General features: G+C 44.1%; 1 protein-coding gene across 2 annotated transcripts in view; it reads left to right on the forward strand.

The window, feature by feature from the left end:
* The window catches only part of itpr2 (inositol 1,4,5-trisphosphate receptor, type 2), a 108,546-nt gene that overhangs the window by 54,713 nt on the left and 31,101 nt on the right, over window positions 1-22,732 (forward strand). For both annotated transcript variants that reach the window (XM_072695630.1, XM_072695631.1), the window contains 4 exons: window positions 16,773-16,875; window positions 19,346-19,533; window positions 19,648-19,825; window positions 22,339-22,583. In XM_072695630.1, the coding sequence (XP_072551731.1) occupies window positions 16,773-16,875; window positions 19,346-19,533; window positions 19,648-19,825; window positions 22,339-22,583 (714 nt within the window). The remainder of the gene's footprint in view (window positions 1-16,772; window positions 16,876-19,345; window positions 19,534-19,647; window positions 19,826-22,338; window positions 22,584-22,732) is intronic.

Below are 22,732 nucleotides of genomic sequence, written 5' to 3' on the forward strand. Positions count from 1 at the left end.
GTGTGTTTGTGTGTGTGTGTGTGTGTGTGTAGATGTTGTTTTAGCTTCATGTTTGTTCATGGTCAGTAATCCCATCACATGCTGACAGTCGTGGCAAACTGTTATACTCCGAATGCTGATGAAAGCCTACGTCAGGCTCAGAATCCTTATTAATATTCTTCTTTTATTTAGACACGTGAGCCATTTTCCACAGTAAAATGTGACAGGGTGGTCTGTGACGGGGTGGTAAATTGAATCAAAATGTCAACATTTAAAATAGGTGTTTTAATTTTTTGCATTAGTGATGTAAAAGGTTTTAGAAACACACAGTACTCCATCTCTACTTTGCGTAACAGGGTGGTTGGATTGAGCTTGACGGACCTCCTCTAACATGAACAGGCTGATGAAAGGATGTAAGAGAACGTCGGAGCTTGCCTATTTTTTGTTTCTGGCTGCTCCAAAAGCTCAAATGATGTCACTTCCTCTTTGTTGATGACATTTAAAGCAATGTTTTTGTTGTTTATGAACAAAGCAGGTTTGTGTGACGGGGTGGTAATTCAGACAGAGGGACGCACACAGACATTTATATAAAAAAATAAAGCTTTTCATATATCTTAGGTAAACATGGACACAATCTAAATCACACCACTAAATCATAGCTTCAGAAAAATGACCTCAGCGTCTGAATGCCAGCGCTGTTTATGTTCGGATCCCATTCAGAGGTGTTAAGGGCTGGGAGCGCGGTGAGCGGTCAGTCATTAGCTCAACTCGGCTGCTGTGCTTTATTTCCACTGTTTTGTTCTCCCCTCTGTTTGTCTGCTTCATCGTGTGTGTGTGTGTGTGTGTGTGTGTGTGTGTGTGTGTGTGTGTGTGTGTGTGTGTGTTTGTTTGGGGTTGATCTGAGGTCAGAGTACGGAGAGGTGAGCTAAGGTTTCAGAGTGGGTGTGGTTTATCATCTGTGCTGAGGGTTTACATTACTGTGTGTGTGTGTGTGTGTTGGGGGGTTGAAATCTGTGTTCTAGCTGATGGGTTCTGAAGGAGGGTGTGATTTGATAAAAGATAATAAAGGAAAGGTGAGTGGGTGTGTGTGTGTTAATGATGGTGTAAGTAGTTATTTGATATGTTTCATTATAGGTGTGTGTGTGTGTGTCTGTGTGAGCAACACTGTGTTTACCCCTCTGTCACCCTGACAGTTTCATTCCATCTCCCGGAGCCGCTCACGAGTCAAAAAGCTGCCAGGACCTTTCTTCATTCTCAGCTAAAGAATGTGTGTGTGTGTGTGTGTGTGTGTCCATGTCACACAGGTCTGTTGTTGACAAAGTAAATAAAAGCCTTGTTATGTAACACTCTCCTGTTCTCTCTCTCTCTCTCTCTCTCTCTTTCTCTCTCTCTCTCTCTCTCTTTCTCTCTCTCTCTCTCTCTCTTTCTCTCTCTCTCTCTCTCTCTCACTCTATTTGTCTCTCGCTCTCACTTCCTTTCACTTAGTTTATTCTCTTTCTCATTCGTCCTCTATCTCTCTTTTATTTTATTCCTCTTTCTCTCTCTCCCTCTTTCTCTCTTTCTCTCTCTCTCTCTCCCTCTCTCTCTCTTTCTCTCTCGCACTTTCTCGCTCTGGCTCTCTCTCAATTGTCCCTATATTTCTTTCTCTCTCATGCTCTCCTTTTCACTTTATTCTCTCTCTCTCTCTCTCTCTCTCTCTCTCTCTCTCTCTCTCTCTCTCTCTCTCTCTCTCTCTCTCTCTCACACTCTGTTTTTATGTCTTTCTCTCATTTCACACATTCTCTTTCTCACTCGCTCTCTCTCTCCCTTTCACTGTATTTTCTCTCTCTCTTTTCTTTGTCTAGTTGTCACCTTTTTACCCTTTCTCTTTCCATTGTCTATATTTCTCTTCTTCTCTCTCTCTTGCACGCTCTCTCTCTCTCTCTGTCTCTCTCTCTCTCTCTCTCTCTCTTGCATGCTCTCTCGCTCTCTCTCTCTTTCTTTCTCTCACTTTCTTTTGGTTATTCTCACTCTCATTTTATCTTTGTCATTCCATTGCTCTTGCCCCCCTAGTCCCTCCTGTTTCTCTCTCTCTCTCTCTCTCTCTCTCTCTATCTCTCTGTTTCTCTCTCCCTCCCTCCCTCTCTCTCTCCCACTCTCTCTTTCTTTCTCTCTCTCTCTCGCCAGGTTTCACACCACTGCCCTCAGGCAAAGCAGCTTTACAGATTACCGACCTCACACTGCTAAGCCCCTCACACACACATGCAGACATGCAGGGAGACACAGAAACATGCGTGCTCACACACACTCACTCACACACACGCGCACATGCACATATACACGCTCCTTGTCGACAGGTCCCCCTGATATCTACAGAGTGTAGACCAGACATGTTCACAGCCATCAAACACTATACACACACACACACACTTAGCCCAGACAGTTGGGAGTGCCAGGCTCTCAGGCTCTGGTCTGGATGTGTTTGGACGTGTGTAAGTGATTAAAGTCACTGCAGTTTACAAACGCTAACGAGTCACATGACCCAGTAAAGATTTCCTCTGAACACAGCGGCACTTCCACACCTACTACTCCTGCTTACAGTAATTACACCAATTAAGCTTAGGAGATGCCACCCCTCGCTATCTGTCTGTCTGTGTGTGTGTGAGTGTGTGTGTGTGTGTGTGTGTGTGTGTGTGTGTGTGTGTGTGTGTGAGAGAGAGAGAGAGAGAGAGAGAGAGAGACAGGAAGTCTGGTTGATGTATCTTCTACCTCTTACTGATCGTCAGGTATCCAGCTGAAGTTGTGTGGTCACCATGGAGATGAGCAGGAACAGGCTGTGCATCTGTCTCTCCTTATAGAGAGACACACACAACACATTCAGCCAAGTGAACACACCTTATACACACACAGACTTAATAATTGCACTGTATAATAATACACTATATTGACAAAAGTATTGGGACACATCAAGGGCATTGCTGTGGGGTTTGATTGCATTCAGCACCATCCATCATTACAGAGAACACCGTTCCACTGCTCCACAGCTCAATGATGCTGGGGGGCTTTTTAACCCTCTAGCCCAGGCCTGACATTATGCAGGGTCCAAATAGGTCTGTACTTCTCTATGTGGAAACTGTGTGTGTGTGTGTGCACGCATTTGCAAATCTGTGTCAGCAACTTAAAGTAGCTAAATGCAATCATTACAAGGGGTGTTCACAAACATTTGGACATGTATTTTACAGTCTGTATTTAAGCTAAAGGACTGTGCAGTTCAGAGGGATCCTAATTTGATCCTGTTGAGTACACTGGCGTCCCGTGACGACATTTCAGGATTGTTGGAGACGACTTCTTCTTGAGGTCTGCTCTGCTCTTGGGCTGAACTTGCTAGGACTTGCTGGTCTGGCCATGTTGTTCTAAATGTTGTAAATAATTTAGTGGACAGTAGAACATGCTGATTTCTGGTTATGCTGACATCTTTCACATCCCTTCCCAGAATCCCTTCCTTATCTGCTTCTGCATTTTTCTTTCTGAAGGCCTGACAGCTCTCTGGATCTCACTGTGGTGACCCCACCCACTTCAACAGTCAAGAGCAAGCCAAACTATATGCCTTATTTAAACTATATGAGGTTTAAATAAGACCGGCTCCCCCAGAATCTTCTCTAACCATGTTCTGATCATCTGCAGCTGATTCTAATGTCAGACAGTGTAAGTAGTGATAAAAGTGGAGGGGGTGTTTTTTTTTTTTTTTTTTTTTTTTTTGGTTTTTTTTTTTGGTTTTCTCTCAATATCGTGATCATCTGTGGTATTTCCCTGTAATACTGAAGGCTCTTCGGTTACATCATTAACCCAAACTGCACTGCTCTTCCCCTTCATCTCCATAGTCTCCTGTTCCACTAGGACAGGAATCTCAATCATGTTTCTTTATTTTGAGAATTCCCTGAGAGTATTTGCCAACCCTGTACTCCTCTGAGATTTCCAGATACGTCATTATCACGGGGGGCAGAAGGTTTGAGGTGTGATTCAGTCATGTGATGGCTGCTCTGCGAGGAACAGGAGAGTTATTCAGTAACACAGTTTACATTACTGATTGTTCACCGGCTTAACTCCTTAAGGAGACCCACATCGACTGCTGAAAGCTCATGGACGTGACACCGTGTTTTTTTCTTTGTTTTATGATCACATTTCAGTTAAATAAGAAAACAAAAATGGTAGAAACATCAGATGCTTTGTATGAATATATACAGTGTCATGCAAAGGTCTAGGCACCCTTGGTCAGACTGTTTGGCACTGTAAATGGTTAAGTAAGTACAAACCGGATTCCAAAAAAGTTGGGACACTAAACAAATTGTGAATAAAAACTGAATGCAATGATGTGGAGATGGCAAATGTCAATATTTTATTTGTAATAGAACATAGATGACAGATCAAAAGTTTAATCTGAGTAAATGTAACATTTTAAAGGAGAAATATGTTGATTCAAAATTTCATGGCGTCAATAAATCCCCAAAAAGTTGTGACAAGGCCATTTTGATCACTGTGTGGCATCCCCCCCTTCTTCTTATAACACTCAACAGACGTCTGGGGACAGAGGAGACCAGTTTCTCAAGTTTAGAAATAGGAATGCTCTCCCATTCATGTCTAATACAGGCCTCTAACTGTTCAATCGTCTTGGGCCTTCTTTGTCGCACCTTCCTCTTTATGATGCGCCAAATGTTCTCTAAAGGTGAAAGATCTGGACTGCAGGCTGGCCATTTCAGTACCCGGATCCTTCTCCTACATAGCCATGATGTTGTGATTGCTGCAGAATGTGGTCTGGCATTATCTTGTTGAAAAATGCAGGGTCTTCCCTGAAAGAGATGACGTCTAGATGGGAGCATATGTTGTTCTAGAACCTGAACATAGTTCTCTGCATTAATGGTGCCTTTCCAGACATGCAAGCTGCCCATGCCACAAGCACTCATGCAACCCCATACCATCAGTGATGCAGGCTTCTGAACGGAGCGTTGATAACAATTTGGGTTATCCTTGTCCTCTCTGGTCCGGATGACATGGCGTCCCAGCGTTCCATAAAGAACTTCAAATCGTGACTCATCTGACCACAGAACAGTCTTCCATTTTGCCACACTCCATTTTAAAAGACCCCTGGCCCAGTGCAAACGTCTGAGCTTGTGGAGCTTGCTTAGAAATGGCTTCCTCTTTGCACTGTTGAGTTTCAGCTGGCAACGGCGGATGGCACGGTGGATTGCGTTCACTGACAATGAATTCTGGAAGTATTCCTGAGCCCATTCTGTTATTTCTTTGACAGTGGCATTCCTGTTTGAGGTGCAGTGGCGTTTAAGGGCCTGGAGATCACGAGCATCCAGTAGAGTTTTACGGCCTTGACCCTTACGCACAGCGATTGTTCCAGATTCTCTGAATCTTTTGATGATGTTAAGCACGGTTGATGATGATAACTTAAAAGTCTTTGCTATTTCACGCTGGGTAACACCATTCTGGTATTACTGCACTATCTTTCTGCGCAACAATGGTGGAATTGGTGATCCTCTTACCATCTTGGCTTCAGAGAGACACTGACACTCCGAGAAGCTCTTTTTATACCCAATCATGTTGTCAATTGACCTAATTATTGTTAATTGGCCTTCCAGCTGTTCGTTATATGCTCAATTTCCTTTTTCCAGCCACTTATTGCTACTTGTCCCAACTTTTTGGGGATTTGTTGACGCCATGAAATTTTGAATCAACATATTTCTCCTTTAAAATGTTACATTTACTCAGATTAAACTTTTGATCTGTCATCTATGTTCTATTACGAATAAAATATTGACATTTGCCATCTCCACATCATTGCATTCAGTTTTTATTCACAATTTGTTTAGTGTCCCAACTTTTTTGGAATCCGGTTTGTATAAGATGATCTGATTTCCAAGGAAGCATTACTCAGGGCGTTTAGATCAGTGTTTTCTAACCCTGGTCATGGAGGAAGTGTTGTGCCTGCTCCAGACACACCTGATCCAGCTAATAGAAGTGGGCCTCGAGGACCAGGGACTTTCCTAAAATGCATCAGGCTTGTGGAGATGATCCTTTAAATACTGATGGGGTATTTTGTGGCGTGGATGCCGGAGAGGTTTTCTTTGGATGATTCTTCCATGAAGGTCATGTGTGTGCAGGAGTCGCTGCACAGTAGAACAGTGCACCACCGCTCCAGGGTCAGCTACATCTTCCTGGAGGTTCTTTCAGGATGTCTTCCTGACCTCAACTTGACCTCCACCGTTTCACGTTAAACAAGAACACATGAAAACACTTTGCTTCACTTCATCTTATAGTCCAGCTTTTCCTGCTTTGAGAGCTGAGCGGCTGCTAAGGCCTGGTTCACCCGACATGATTTTAGCCCCAATGTTCAAGTCACTGACTGTTTTTGGAGATCGCAGACAAAAGCCTCAGGTCGGAGACAATTGCTGTACCAGTGTTTGGGCAATGGCTCTGCTGTTCCCTCTTTTCTTAGCTTCACAATAACTGTCTTGGTTCCTGTTTCTGGTCTTCATGTTGGTTTATTTTTTGAACAAATAACATCACAGATGAAACCGAGACCTCAAACCAAGTGTCAACCTAACAGGGCACACCTGGGCAACAATTGTGGCCTGATGGTAGTTGATATCACATACATCTAGATGTCAGTTTCAGTAAATTACAGCAGCAAGTCTGATCTGTCAGCTCTAAAAAAAACAAAAAAAAACCATCTGCACTGGACAAAAGTTTAGGGACACCTGCTCATTCATTGCTTCTTATGAAATCATAGCCCCAATGTTCAAGACTGTTTTTGGAAATCACTGACAAAAGATCGCCTCAGGTCGGAGACAGTTGCTGATCGCTTGGCACTGGAGTCTGACTGCGTGTGAACTGCTGAAAGGTGGAGGTCAAGTTGGAAGGCTTGAGGAAGGAACTGCTCACAGCAAGTCATGTCAAACCTCCAGGAAGATTTTGCAGGCCATGGAGTGGTGGTGCACTGTTCTACTGTGCAGTGAGTCCTGCACAAACATGACCTTCGTGCAAGAATCATCCGAAAGGAGCTCGTCGAGTGATCTGCAATGCCTCAAGAGCCCTAAATAAAGATATCTGGACCTGCCGGGCTAATGTAAGTCCGGTAGTATGAAAAGTGTGGAGACTGGAAGTAACGGCAGCGACAAGACACGGTTTGAGGAGTCCAAGTATTTCTACAGCTTTGAAAATTGCGTCCCCTGACCTTTACTAATGATGATCCTGAACTAAGGCCTGAGATGTTGATCTCTTGGGTTGCTCAAACTTGTGCACTATAATACACTAATCTTTCTTAAAATTGTGTGTGTGTGTGGTGGTGGTGGGGGGGGGAGTGATGATGTTGATGTTTAACTATGAACTGTTCAATGGAGATCAGTTCATCTACTACTCCGTTAACTGTTCACAGTAGCAGTCATTGTGTCCAGGGTGGCCAAATCTCTGGAACCCCGCTCTGACTCTGAGCTCCTAACTGCATTACTCTATCACATGCGCTGCGGCCTAAATGAGCCCGGGTCAGGCGCGTTGCGGAGCGGCTGCTTGCGCCCTGCTGTTGTTTGTCTTGGACCAGCTTGAAAATCAACAGGCCCGCAGATTGCTCTCACATGCGAGGCTAATTTGTTTTGCTGCTGCCGGCGCTGTTTATGAGGGCAGCATCTTAAAACGCGGCAGGCAGTCAGTGAAGGGGGCGGTCAGAGTGGTCAGACCACTGGACGGGGTGGACGCTAACAGGAAACCAGATGACCTCCTTACGTCTTTACTGCGAGAGAGGAAGAGACAGGGTGGCAGTGAAGGAGACCTTCGTTCTCAGAGTAAACAGGGTTTCCTTCACATACTAGGAGTACACTGCCTCTCTCTACCTTTCTGTTCTCGTCATTTACCTCCTTCTCTCAGTCTGAAGCAGGCTCTCTCTCTCTCTCTCTCTCTCTCTCTCTCTCCCCACATACAGTCAATTCTGGTCAATTTAATTTAGTTTTAATTAATGTTTTTATGTACAATTCTTTTTATTTATACAGTTTATTTATTTACTTGTTTACAATCCTAGAAAAAAAATATTTTCTACAAATTAGGGCTGTATCTGACTCAGAAATTGGCCCATCAAATTGGATTTGGTCAATTTTAATGAGTATGATATAAAATTATATATATATATATATATATATATATATATATATATATATATATATATATATATATATATATATATATTGTTTTTTAGTTTAATGTTGAAATTGCAAGATCGATGTACTATATATTAGTATTCTATATTTCACTTTAAACATCAAAACTCATAAATAAACTAAATTAACAAAAGAATTAACAATTAATTATCAATTATTTTTAGATTAAATGAAAAATGGTAGGCCTGACAGAAATGTGCAGAGTCGCCGACCTTGAAATAAGAATTTCCGCGTCTTCTACAGGTTTATCAGATGACATTTTCATTAATTATCAATAAATCTTAGATGTAAACCATGTAAACATATGATAGGTCTAAACCGGAAGACTGGCCTTGCCTATAGAAATCACAAGGCCAGCGCATGGTCATACTTCCACGTTTGAATTAGTCATGTAAATAAATGGTGTAATCATTTTAGGGGGTTTAAGGGGTTAAATCTGCCCTGATAATTGGAGAATCACATTTAACAGAGCTCGCATTTAAGTTGGTTACGATTGATACCTTCACCACTTCCCCTTGGAGGTTGCTGGTGATGTCACTGCCTGCTGTTTTTAGGCTTTTCTTCAAAGCTCTCATGATGTTCCTGTGATCAGCAGCTGTTGTTTCCCTTACCCCTGGTTCGATGTCTGGTTGTTGGTACACCAGTGGTTTCTTTTTTTTTCTTTTTTTTTCTTCCTTTTTCAGGACATTGTAATGTGTTGGCTGTCCCAGTGTTTGGGCAATGGCTCTGCTGTTCCCTCTTTTCTTAGCTTCACAATAACTGTCTTGATTCCTGTTTCTTCATGTTGGTCTTCATGTTAGTTTATTTATATAACATCACAGACGAAACCGAGACCTCAAACCAAGTGTCAACCTAACAGGGCACACCTGGACAACAATTGTGGCCTAATGGTAGTTGATATCACGTACATCTAGATGTCAGTTTCAGTAAATTACAGCAGCAAGTCTGATCTGTCAGCTCTGAAAAAAACACACAAAAAACAAAAGTTTAGGGACACCTGCTCATTCATTGCTTCTTATGAAATCAAGGGTATTGAAAAGGAGTCGATCCTCCTGTTGTTGGAGTAATTGTCTCTACTGTCCAGGGAAGAAGGCTTTCTACTTTTTTTTTTTTTGGAGGAGCATTGCTGTGAGGATTTGATTGCATTCAGCAACACAAGCATTAGTGAGGTCAGAATGTTGGACGATCACCACCCCACCTCATCCTTTACTCCTCAACTCCTCAACTATTGGATGAAGCACCAGCCATCATTCCCGAGAACACAGTATCACTGCTCCACAGCTCAATGCTGGGGGGCTTTATACTCCTCTTGCCCACACCTGGCATTAGGCATAGTGCCAACAGGTTCATGTTGATCTGTTTCAGAGAGTCCTATTCTATTGGCAGTACTTCTCTACAGGGACTAGACATGCTGTTTGTGTGTGCATTTGCACATCTGTCAACAATGGGTGCCACTTAAAATAGATTTATTTATATTTATGTAATATAGTGTGTGGGTCTCTCTCTCTCACCCTCTGTGTTTGTCATATAAGTGTCTACACTGATTTGTGTCTGGGTTCATGCCTAGACAGGCCAATAAGATTTTAGGTGTATTGATTTTTTTTCCACTTTCTTTCTTCAATAAATCCATTTCACCAAAGCAAAAGCCGGAGCCAGCCACCAGCATCCGCCAATTTCCACTATTCTGATAAGGCCTGTGTGAGGTCAAGAGGCTGTGCTGAAGTTTGAGTCCGGCTCCTCCTCAGGCTGCAGCGGCACATGGCCTTCTGTGGCTTGTTAAGATGTTAAAGCAGCCATTTGTCTTTGTTTGTTTGTTTTTTGTGAGTAATTAATTAATTACTTGTGTTCAAAGCAGATATTCTCACTTCACGTACACGTCGAACTTGGTGTGTGGCCCAGTAAGCTGGATCCAGTCAAATCCAGGGGGATGGGGGTGGGGTGAAGTGATGTTTAACTGGGCGTGTGTGTTGACACGAGCCGAAGTCAGGTGCAGGCAGATTCGGCTGAGCAGCAGCTGGCCAGATCCGAGGGGGCAGGGAGAGCCTTCATTAGCCTCCGAGAAGATAAACACACCCGTTTCCTTCCTTATTCATGCGGCAGGGTTGAGATACGGCACGTCATCTTTTTCATAAACATGCACATATGTGCAGTACTGCGTCATTGTATAAATAAATAAATAAATAAATAGTTTGGAGGATTTTCTTCCTATATTCTTCCTTGAGAAAGACTGCTAGTTCTGTGAGATCCCTGGGCCGCCTTGCTGTACTGCCGCTTTGAGGCCCGTCCACAGATTTACGTGGCGTTTAGGTTGGTGGACTGCGAGGCCTGTGAGAAAACCTGATGTGATGTTTGCTTCCAATTCGCTGGTATTGAAGTGATCGGTTCTTCTCTCCACCACTGAAATGTTCACTGTGCCACTGGCTGCAACACAAACCATGCTCAGTCCATCTCCATGCTTAACAGTTGGCGAGGTGCTCTTTACATGAATCTCTGCACCTGGTTTTCTAAACTTTATGTAAAAGAAGAGAGGTTGGATACTTTTGTGCTTGACACAGGATGTAGTGTGTGTGTGTGTGTGTGTGTGTGTGTGTGTGTGTGTGCGCGCTTGTGTTGGGTGCAGAAGGCTTAGATGATACTGATGATATTGGAGCTGAGCGAGCGCTTAAATGGTGTGAACAGCATGCCAAACCCTCTTTTTCTCATTGTCTCTTTTCTGCTTTGTGAGGTGTGGACTTTGGAGCTGTTGGGGTCAGCTGGGGTCTGACTCCAGAGTGGGCCTCACTACATCAGTACAATACCCGCCTCTCTCTCTTTCTGTCTCTCTCTCTGTCTCTGGCTGTCTATCTCTGTGTGTATCCCTCCACCCTGAACACTCTTGCACTCAGGTGTCTGCAGAGTGGTGTGTGTGTGTGTGTTGGGTGGGAGGGTGTGGGTAAGGCTCACTGGAGCGTCCCAGGCACGGCCAGGCCAGCCGCAGTGTGGCGTGCCCACGCACATTTTAAACCCCCTCTACCTCTCTCTGTCTGCTGCCCTGCACGCTCGCTCTTGCTCTTTCTCTCTTAAGCTCTCTCTCTCTCTTTGTCTATCTCTAGGACTCTCGTTCTCTCTTTCTCTCCTTGATTCACCTGAGTATACATACAGCAGCAGGAGACAGATGAGTCAAGCCAGCACAGCTATCTTTGTCCCTTTTTTCCGTATTTCTCTTTTCCCCTCATCTCCAAGACTGAGAGTGAGAGCTGATTGTGAGAGTAAGAGTGAGAGTAAGGTAGTCGAAAGGGACACATAACTTCAAAACAGGTAAAAGAGTGAAGCATGCCTCTAAAAAATAAAGGTGAGTCAAACAGTTCTTTAAAGGATGCCATAGAAGAACCACTTGTGGCTCCATAAAGAACCGTGTCCATAGAGAACCCTTACATCAACATTATTTAGTCTGTTTAAAGTTCCTTACCCTCACACATGTCTATAAACAAGGTTCTCTATCTAAACAACAATGGCCCTTCTTTTATTCCCATAAGGAACCATGCTTATAGACATGTGAGGGTAAGGAACCCTTAAAAGGTCTAAATAATGTTGATGTAAGGGTTCACTGTGGACGTTTTAAGGGTTCTTTACACTGACACATGTCTGTAAACAAGGTTCTGTATCGAAACAACCTTTAAATTGGTGAAGCACCTTTGCATCAAAGTTCTTGGTGCCTTTAAATGGTTCTTCTCTCTCACATCTCTTTTTTAATGGAAACCAAGAACCATGTTTATAGAGAACCCTTACGTCAAGAGATTATTTAAATCCACACCTGTCAATAAACAAGGCTCTGTATTGAAACTGTGATTCTTCTGTGATTCCATAGAGAACCATGCTTATAGAGATGTGTGAGGGGGAAGAACCTTTACACTGGTAAAGAAAGAACCTTTGCATTGAAGTTTATTAGATCATTTCTGTAGTTCCTTATTTGGTTCCACAGAAAACCATGCGAATAAAGATGTGTGAGTGTAAATACATTTTTAATAGGTTCTTTAGACCTTTTAAAGGTTCTTTACATTCACACATCTATTAACAAGGTTCCCTATAAATAAAATAAAAAAGCTTCTGTGGCATCTTTTTTGTGGTTCTTCTTTTTTGGTTCCATATAGAATCATACCTGTCATGGTTTGTGAGTGTGAAGACTTTTTACTTTAGTGAAGACCCCTTACATCAAGTGACGGTTCTTTTACACTCACACATTTCTACAAACATGGTTTTTTATGGGACCAAAAGTGGTCTTATATCACTTAAAGAACCCTATAAAGTACCTTCATTTTTTAATAGTGTGGTTCCAGAGTGTGGTGTCCAATCCGATCACGCTTAATCAGAACATTAAATAAAATATAGAGAACCTCACCTTGAAGGGCTGAAGGAAGCAGACACACAGTGTTCACCTGCTGTGTTGCTGTGTGTATGTATGTGTGTGTGTGTGTGTGTGTGTGTGTGTGTGTGTGTGTGTGTGTGTGTGTGTGTGTGTGTGGATTCTTCCAGACAGTGGAAGCAGACGCGTGTCTGTACTGACTGCTGATGAGACGGAGTGTTTACTGAAAGAGAGAGGGAACATAAGTAGCATGTGCTGGAGAAAGAGAGAGAGAGAGAGATAGAGAGAGAGAGAGGGGGAGGAAAATTGGCGTTCTGCCCTTCCACTTTGCAGGTGTTTGCCGCACTGCTCCGGCTCCAGCCCCGGCTCTTTCTGACATGTATATGTTTAGTGTTTGAAATGGAGGCCCAGTGGAAGAGGGTCCATTAGCTGCCCGGGCCACGTCCTCTCCAGCAGTCTCCATAGTAACACGCTGACCATGCCCGTAAGGGGCTCCAGAGGGGACGTCCGTCCATCCCCCCCGACCGACTCTCTTACACAACACCGCTGCTCGTGGACAGTGGCCAGCTTTACACACACACACCACTTTCACTGACAATTATGCAACCTTGGTCAGTGAGTAGCGTATGTGTGTATGTGGATTAAAAAGGGCAAAGTATCTAAACATATGTCTAGAAAGAAGCATATACCTACAAAAAGTAAAAAAAAAAAAAAAAAGGAATATATATATATATATATAATTTATAATAATAATATAATTTACTTGTTCTAGATATATGTTGTTCTAGATAATGTGTTGATCTGTGTTTACTCTGCCCCTTGTATTTACTATTGTGTACTATTTACTATTGTTTTTTTGTGTGTATGTGTGTGTGTATATGGATATATATATATATGGATATGTGTGTGTGTGTGTGTGTGTGTATATATATATATTATATGCACTGATCATCCATAACATTTAAAACCACCTACCACCACCGCCTAACATTTTTGTAGCCACCCCCAAAAAGTAAAGCAGTAAAGAATCGTGGTGAACAGAAGTCTTTCAAACCTGCTACCAATATGTCCTGTGTGTCTGTATGTCCTGTTTCCTCTGGAACGTCACAGGATTGACCACTCTCAGTTTGGAGGATGTTAACGGGTGAGCTGAATCCCTACAAGTAGGGCTTTTGAGCTGCAGGGTCGCTACAGCAGCCAGAAACCCTGCTCTGTTTTCGTTATGCTGATGTTCACTCACGGGCTCTTGCCAATCTGTCAGTAAGACTAGTATTCATTAGTAACACAAGCTGATAGAAAGTTTGTTAGCTGCATTGTACGTGCCACACAGTCATAGCCTGGCATGTTAGCAGCCTGCCAGAAGCTGAACCCGAACTAATGCGAGCCCAGTTCAGTGAGCGACAGCATCACTGTATGATGAAACACGACAACACCCCCATGACCCGAGTCGTTATCACCACCAGAATCTTTCCGAATGATCTTAAACGGCCTACTGCAGAGGAAAAACTGCAGCTGTGGCCCACAGGAGGAGAGAGGACGGTCGAGGGATTAGCAGATGTGAAGGAGGAGTGCGGGTGAATGCGTACCACCTCCTCTCTCCCTCTCTGCCTCTCTCTCTCTCTCTCTCTCTCTCTCTCTGCGTCTCTTCTTCTCTGCCTGCCGTCCTCGTGCTCTCTCAGCAAGTCACCACCAGGTGTTACGTAACTCTCTCCCTCTCCCTCTCTCTCTTTCACACTCCCACTCTCTTTGCCAATCCAGTTCCCCCACCTGACTCCCTCTCTCCTGCGCTCCCTCTCTCTCTCTCTCTGTCTCTCTCTCTTTTCTTTTTGGCACGTTTTGTCACCTCTCCCTGAGGGAAGTGGGCAGCCCGCAGTTGTCTGATCCACTCTCTTTTTCTTGCCCTCTCGTCTTTCTCCTCTTTCTCGCCTCCCCGAAGCTTTTGTTGTACTCAGAGTGTAATTTGAGCAATTACAACAGTTTAAATGCGTTACGTAAAAAGCACTTGTGTGTTTTTTTTGTTGTTGGTGGTGGTGGTTATATAAATATATCTGACACACTTGGGGTGGGGAAAACGGAAAGAGGCTGTAAAAAAAAAGGAAACTTGTGATTGAACGGTACATTTGTCATAACGTCACATTGCATTTCATACTCACACAACCATGACAGGAACACAAGCATCTGTTTATGCTAAATACACCGATCAGCCAGAACATTAAAAACTATGGTGCGGGTTCGAATCCCTGGTCATGCTGCTTGCCATCAGCAGCTGGAGTCAGAAAGAGCACGACTGGCCTTGCTCTCTGAGGGGTAGGTTGATGACACTTCCTCCCCTCATCACTCCTAGTGGGATGTTAGCTGTTGTATTGAAGCTGGGGAGCCGAGCTTTCCTCCGTGCACGCTGGCTACCTAGCAATGCTGCATCAGTGGCAGGTCAATAAGAGGCGGTGGGAGAGTGCACGTGTGTGGGAGGAGACATGTGCTAGTCTTCACCCTCTTAGTGTTGTGAGGCATTGCTAGTGATGGCATGTTCACATGAATGGGGATTGGGTAATTGGCTTTCCGAATTAGGGGTAGAAATGAATTACTTTTATTATTTATTATTAATTAATTTTAAATTAATTTAAAAAATATTAATTAAAGGTCCCCCAAACAGTTCGGACCCATCGATGCATGGGCTCCACAAGACCGTTGAAGCTGTCCTGTGGTATCTGGCACCAAGATGTTTAGCAGTAGATCTTTGTGAGCATCAGTGAGCCTTGAGTGCCCTTGACCCTGTCGCCAGCTCACCAGTTGTTCTTTCTTGGAGCACTGTTGCTAGGAACTGACCACTGCATACCAGGAGACTAGCCGTCTAGCAATCACAGTTCGGCCCTTGTCGAAGTGGCTCAGGTTCTTATGCTTGACCATTTTTCTTGTTGCCAACACCTCACCTTCAAGAACCGACTGTTCACCTGTTGCCATATATCCCACCCCTTGACGGGTGCCACTGTTGATGAAGAAATTCAATGTTGTTCACTTCAGCTGTCCTTCATTTTGGTGCTGTTAGCATACTAACGTTAGCTAACTTGGCCACCGGCAAGAGAACAGCACTGTACACCCAGTCACACCAAGACAGGTGTAGAGCTGCCATGGTTGGATCTTTGTGTGGAGCTGCACTTAGCTTGGAGCTAACTTGGCAGTTAGCAGACTGGCTAACATAAATAGTAAAAGTACAACAGTGAATGTAGTTATGCCATCTATAAATACCAAGTTTAGCATAAAACTAAACTGTATGTCGTGGTTGGCTAACTTAGCAATTAGCATGCTAGTCAACACAGTTACCACAAACATACATACAGTTTTATAACTGCAGTTGTTGGAAGTAAATTAGTGATTAGCATTCTGGCTAACTTGCCTACAACAAACAGTAAAATCCCAGAACGATAATAATACAGTCTCCTCATTGGCTGTGGGGGCAGTTTATCTCTTTTAGTATTATTTTAGAGCCAGTGGGGAATATACAGTCAGCCATAGACCTGATTTAAGGCCTTAGAGCCGACCTGCACTTACAAAGGTCAGTGTAGCCCGAGCAGCCAAATGTATTTGTGCCGGAAATAGAGATTGAAATTTCTCTCATCCAATTAAAACCAATGGAACTTCGCTCACAAAAACTGTCCTGCCGAAGACTAGTGTGGAAATCAAAGTGGGATTCCTCTTTAAAGCTGGCTTGCTTTGAGAATATTTTCAGCCTGTGAGGATGCTGCTGGAACAGACATTCGTCTACTGGCTAGTAATACGTCTTCACACCCCTGCCATGTGTTATGTGGAGAGTGTTAAATGATGCCATCAAAAAAGGCATTTCAGAATACCACGAATCCCAGCGAATAGATTAGAACTCATCCTTACATCTACATCAGTCTGCTGAATCTGTAGCTACATACAGGATGGACTAGATATGTGCAGCTGTTGGATGTAGAGGAATGGAGTCAGCAGCCACAACAAAGCTGTTTCTTCAGTGATGAGCCTGGAGCTGTGGGTTAGCGGAGCCAGTTAACTCACGACATACTGTATAAGTTACAGCACGTAGAACTTGGTGGATGTAAGTGTGTTAGTTTAAAGGGTGTTGATACTCAACACCTGGCCTTACTTGAAGGTCACTGCGGTCACAGTGCCAGCAACGTTGACTGAGTTCTAGTCTAGATTTCTATGTCATGTTCCACCGGAACCAGAAATGCTTGAAAGACGTTAAAGAGAACTGAAGTGCCTTTTCTCCACTGCAGGGGAATACTCTGAGGAGGACCCTGCTGACACACTACTTTGGTAACCAGCGGATCCACTCCAAGGCTCTGGACTATGGCAGCGGCGGTGGCTCATCCCCTGGAGGTACATTAGTCCCACCAACACACATATACACACACACACGGTACACATCGTCCAGCATAGGCTGCTTGTCACTTGTACTTTATTCAGACCTAATGGCGGTCAATACAAACTAATTCACCTTATTACACTCAGCAGCTGCTGCTGACCCACATGTAAGAGCAATTGAGTCCACTGGAGCCAAGCAGTCAGTAGGAAACTGAGAACTGGCCACAGCTCATCCTCTGAAATAGTTTTAGTTATGTTAAAGTTATGAATAATCTCCAATAGCAGTCAAAGTTAATCACTCAGATGCACATTCAGATGCACAAGCTACCCCGAGAGGAAGAGGGGTGCTGGAGACAGGGGGTGAGAGAGCAGCAGATATCTCTTTTATTATTACACACAACAAATAAGGACTTTTTAGTCCTCCCAGTCCCTCTGCCTCCTGTCACCTGGCTCCCTAATCCATCACCAAGCCCTCTCATCCATCTCTTGACCTCGCTCTTCTCTTTTCTGATCTTGCTTGTCCATCGCCTGGCCTGCTTGTCCATCGCCTGAATAGGTTGCCCATTGCCTGCCTCCACTCTTCTCTCACAAGGCTCCTCTTGTCCATTGGCCGCCATCCTCGCACATTGCCTAGCCCTCTCCTCCATCGCCCGGTTCACTTATCCATCTCTCGACCTTGCTCTTCCCTCACCCTGCCCCTTGTCCATTCCCCCGCCTTGTCATCCAATCGCTATGACCTCGCTCTTCCCTTTTCTGGCCTTGCTCGTCCATCATCCATCTCTCGGCCCCGATCTTCCCTCGTTTGTCCCTCTCATCCATTGCTTGGCTTGGTTGTGCATCTCTCAGACCCACTGTTCCCTTGCCCAGCCCGTTCTTTAATCTCTTAGACCCCTAACCGATCGCCCAACCCCCTTGTCCATCGCCTAGCTGCCTCGTCCGTCACCTGGTCACCTCGTCCTTTACCTGGCCCCCTTTGGTCAAATACCTGGTCCCCTTGTTCATCTCTAAGCCCCACTCTTTCATTGCCCATCTCTTTCATCCATGAAACTACATTCCCAGGATTAAGGACCTCTAATTAAGACTAATTAAGTAACTTAATTAATTAAGTAACTGTAAGCTTTTAGCATTCCTATTATATGGTGATATGTCCTGATTTAGGGGGCAGCAGTCCTCCTGTGTTCTTTGGCTTCTCTGGCTTACACAGGCAGTGTCAGACATGGTCATTGACTCTGTACTTTTTAGCATAGCACAAATCCATTCAGACGTTCACAGTCGCTGCTAAGCACCCTGTTCGCTGCATCGGCTTGTTCGGGTTCTCTTGTGCGTTCCTGCTTGGCCCCATGCAGCACTGAGCTACTGGCGTGTGTACAGAGTTATGTAATATGCAGTAATATATCCATGTTCTTTGAAAGCGAGGAGGATGCCACGTCTGGAAGTAACTCAGGTCTAAGTGGTAAAAGAACAGCATAGAAAGGAAGGCAATTCGGCACAGCCTTATTTCATATGCTTGGATAATGTGTGACTCATATGCAGAGGTGGTATTTACCTAAGCCCCAGTATAGAGAGTGACGTTAAAAAAAGGTGCACACGGTCTGCCACTATTAATAAGCCCATAACACTGGGAATCCTGATGAATTATACAAATTGCAGCATCTAAGAAGAATTCATGGGTAGTAACTTCAGGCTCCTGCAGATGGCGCTGCCCAGGGATGTGCAATGAAATTCATAGATTGAGAAGAGGTAAGTGTCTCGTTGGATGTGTGGAAAACTGGTCGCAAAGCAGATGTTAATGATTAGCCTTTGGCACACCCAAATGCAATCACTCTTTTTAGCCATAGTGTGAAGGAAGTAGCTGAAGAGTAAGGTCATACGGGTCTACCAGCAGTGGCAGAAACCTGGTCTACAAGAGATTCTTCTCAGAATTGTGGCCGAAAAATGAAACTGACAGACAGGGACCGCCGACGTGTTTCAATCCCTTCCAGACAAGAACTGCTGCTGGAAGTCAACGCAGGGCCTTCACCATCAATTTCTGAAAGAACACAGGAAACTGCATAACATCAACATATGGAGCAGAGTGGCACGCAAGAGGCCTTTGCTCACTTCTGCTCAAGAATGACGGGAACTTTCTGTAGGCTGGGATTTCTGCCACTGCTGGTAGACCTGTATGACAGTATGCTTCCATAAACCTGCAGATTCAGCTACTTCCTTCACACTACGGCCTTTGGCATGCCCAAATGCAATCACTCCTTCGTTAACATCTGCTTTGCGACCTATTTTCCACACATCCAACAAGACCTTCACTGCACTGTAGCTCCTCTTCTCAATCTATGAATCCCGTTGCACACCCTGCAGGTATTTATAGCCTAATGAAACCTTGTGCAACATCTGGGGAGCCTATACTTGGATACATTTAAATGACAGTAACAGTAGAGCTGTGCTTGCTTCTGACAGTTGTTTAATGCTGTTTGTGTGTTTCTGTGCGCAGTTGGCTCTCCAGGGCAGGACTCGGATAAGCCTGGGACCACTATGGTTGAGATACAGTGTCTGTTGGATAGCGTGGGAGCGTCAGAGTTAGTCATCGATCTCATCGTCAGCACCAAGAATGACCGCGTGTTTGAAGAGAGCATCCTACTGGGCATTGCCCTGCTGCGGGGTGGAAACACACAGATACAGGTCTGCTAGTTCCAATAGTGCACGTATTGTGTATCCTTGTGGCTAATAGTTTTCATGTTGTTCTTAGTTATTAAGCTTAAATTGCACCTACCACGTCATCCTCTCTGTCTGCAGAACTCCTTCCACCATCAGCTCCACAAGCAGAAGAAGTCGGAGAAGTTCTTCAAGGTGTTCTACGACCGCATGCAGCTGGCCCAGAAGGAAATACGCTCCACTGTCTCCGTCAACATGTTCGATTTTAGCTGCCGGAAGCGAGAGGAGGAAGAAGCGACTGGTGTCAGACAAAGGAAAGGTGGACCACCTCTGTCTTATTTATTAGTCAATTCCCACTGCTTAGTCTCAATTTACTGATTGCCTGTTCACTGCTTTCTCATGTCCAGCCACTAAGAGGAATTGCTCGAAGCAATGACTTGCGCTGCTTGCTCTGCATGGCAGCTTTATTGTGTAGCATGGGGAACCAGCATAGAGAGCCCTATTGTGTAGCATAAGCATGTGCCAAAGACTAATCAGGATGTCAATCATCAGCTCATGACGAATGAAGTGATCAGAGGGGAGTGCTTGACTTCATCACAGGGGCCAATGGCAAAGTGTGGGTACACTTTACAATGGCAGATGTGCAGCCACTGTAGATTAGGCCCCTTTCACACCTGCTCACTTAGTATCTGGATTGTATCCTTATAAGATTTTAGCCACATGTATTTACACTTGGTAGTCTCCAGTTACTCAGACTGAAATCCGATCACTGCGTGGGACAGAATATGCAAATTACTGATGTTTCGTCGATTCAGATTTGATCAGATCTTGACTCAGCATATATACCCACCCAGAATTGACATACACCCAGCCCACTAGTCAAAGCTGGTTAAAGGTCGGGTGAATAGGATGATGTTGATGGTAGATGGTATCAGTGCATCACCTCCAGACATACTAGTTATGGGATTACCTGCTAGTTACCTGCTAGTTATGGGATTATGGGTTACTATGCTAACCAGGTCGTGTGACCACTGCTTTTGCTGTGCCAGTGTCCACAGCAGAAAAGTTCAAGCTCGACAATAAAATGTTTTAACAAGCCTCGCATACAGGGAAAGTCAGCAGGTTTTAATCTTTGCCAACATAACAGGGTGGTAAATAGACTTTATTGCCATCATACTCACTATTTCTGTATCAGCGGACACAGTACTTAATAAACATACTCAATACTCAGTAAAATACTCAATAAATACATTCTTTATCAAGTTCAAGTGCAAATTTTAGTTTTAGATTTCTGGAATTTTACATTATTCTAAATGTTATATTTTTAAGTACGGCATCAGTAAAATTTGTAGACCAGTTCTCAGCATCAGCCCACAATTCCCATATTGTACCTATATTGTTTAGGAATTGTGTAGCATGTTAAAAGCTATAAAAAGAGTTTTTTGAATTCGGTATTTGGTTTTCAGTGTTCGAAAGCACAAATTTAAAAATGGGACGCCCTACTTTTGCATACTAACACGTTTGCATGAAAAAAAGCTTAGCTTATGGCATCAACTCAAGTACACCACTAACCACGAGCACAGAGCGGCTCTAAAAATGAAGTGTTCCAGGATGTGGCGCTCATCATGCATGAGCATTATAGGCCAGAGGCCCTGCAGCTGAGCACAGTGCTTGATGATTTCCCCCTTTAGTTCACTGCCCCCCGTCACATGAGGTCATGTGAGGTTATTTGAGGGCCAGCTCAAAAAAGGGGGTTTTGTTAAAGAGGTGATTTCCTATAAGTGGAGAACAGGATTCCAGTTCCAGTTCCAGTGCTGGATTTGCCTGAGCAATGTAACAGTAAAATGAGTTCTTCAGTGTCCAGTTTGCTCGAGTATGTGCGTGTGTTAGACTGAGAGCAGTTATATCCCTTCAACCACTTTTTCTCCTCCCATGAGTAGGAGCACCCTTCACTGTGCAGAAATTCCTCTCACGCCTCTGAATAGGCCTGAAAAGGCTCTTCATGGCTTGCAGCCGTCCTGAGGACAAGTCCATTGTCCTGGAATAAAAAAAGAAAATGAGCACATTTAACCTAGAATGTATTTAAAATGATTTATAATAGACCTTAAAAACCTTAAAATAGTACACTATAGGGACAAAAGTATTGGGACACCTTCTCATTCTTTATTTTATTCTGAAATCAAGGGTATTAAAACATTTATCCTGATTTTGTTGGAGTAACTGTCACTACTGTCCAGGAGGAAGGATTACTGCTAGAGTTTGGAGGATTGCTATGAGAATTGTGTTAGTAAGGTCAGGAAGTTGGATGATAACCACCCTACCTCATCCCCCTCAACTTTCCGAATCATCCCAAAAGTATTGGATGGAGCACCACCCATCATTCCAGAGAACCCAGTTTCGCTGCTTCACAGCTCCGTGCTGGGGCCAGTAGGTTCATGTTTATCTGCTCCAGAGAGTTCTATTGTATTGGTGGTACAGAGATTAGACAAGCTATGTGTCTATGTGTGTGCATTTGCACATCTGTGTCAGCAATTTAAAGTAGCTGAATGCATTCAATAGAAGGGTGTCCACAAACATTTGGACTTGTAGTATCAAGGCCCACATTTCAGTTCCTGAGTCTTATTAAGGCTGTGAGTGACCTATTACTGTATTAGGACCTCATGAAGTGTAGTAGTTGCTGAATGCCGAGTCTTGATGACCGCCAAGTCAAGAGGTTCAGCTAAAAAATAGGGTGATCATGTTACAGCAGGCTGACCTTCTGCAGGTGCTTTTCCACACTCATCCACCTACAGAACTTTAGGTGAAACAACAAGTCTTTCGCTCCTCTTGCAGGCCGGGATTCCCTGCACCTGAGAGAGGAGATGCGAGGCCAGCTGAAAGATGCCTCTTGTGCCACCTCCAAGGCCTACAGCATGTTCCGCAAGGAGGGTGACCCAGACCTGGAGATGGTGGGCTCAGGGTCAGAAGAGATGGAGGAGGAAGTGGAAGAGGTGCAGATGACCCATGCCATTACGATCATGAAGCCCATCCTGCGCTTTCTACAGCTGCTGTGCGAGAACCACAACCGGCACCTGCAGGTACTGATTGAAACTTCTGAGCATTGGCTGAATTTCTTGGCTAAAATGCGGAAGGATTAAGCAAAATGTAAGAGGAAGCTTTTGAAGGCCTTTTATATACTCAACGGCGGACATAGCAGGGTTAAAAAGATGTTCCAAATAGAGCCGCA

This window comes from Salminus brasiliensis, chromosome 13 (genome assembly GCF_030463535.1).
Source record: "Salminus brasiliensis chromosome 13, fSalBra1.hap2, whole genome shotgun sequence".
Classification (NCBI taxonomy): domain Eukaryota; kingdom Metazoa; phylum Chordata; class Actinopteri; order Characiformes; family Bryconidae; genus Salminus; species Salminus brasiliensis.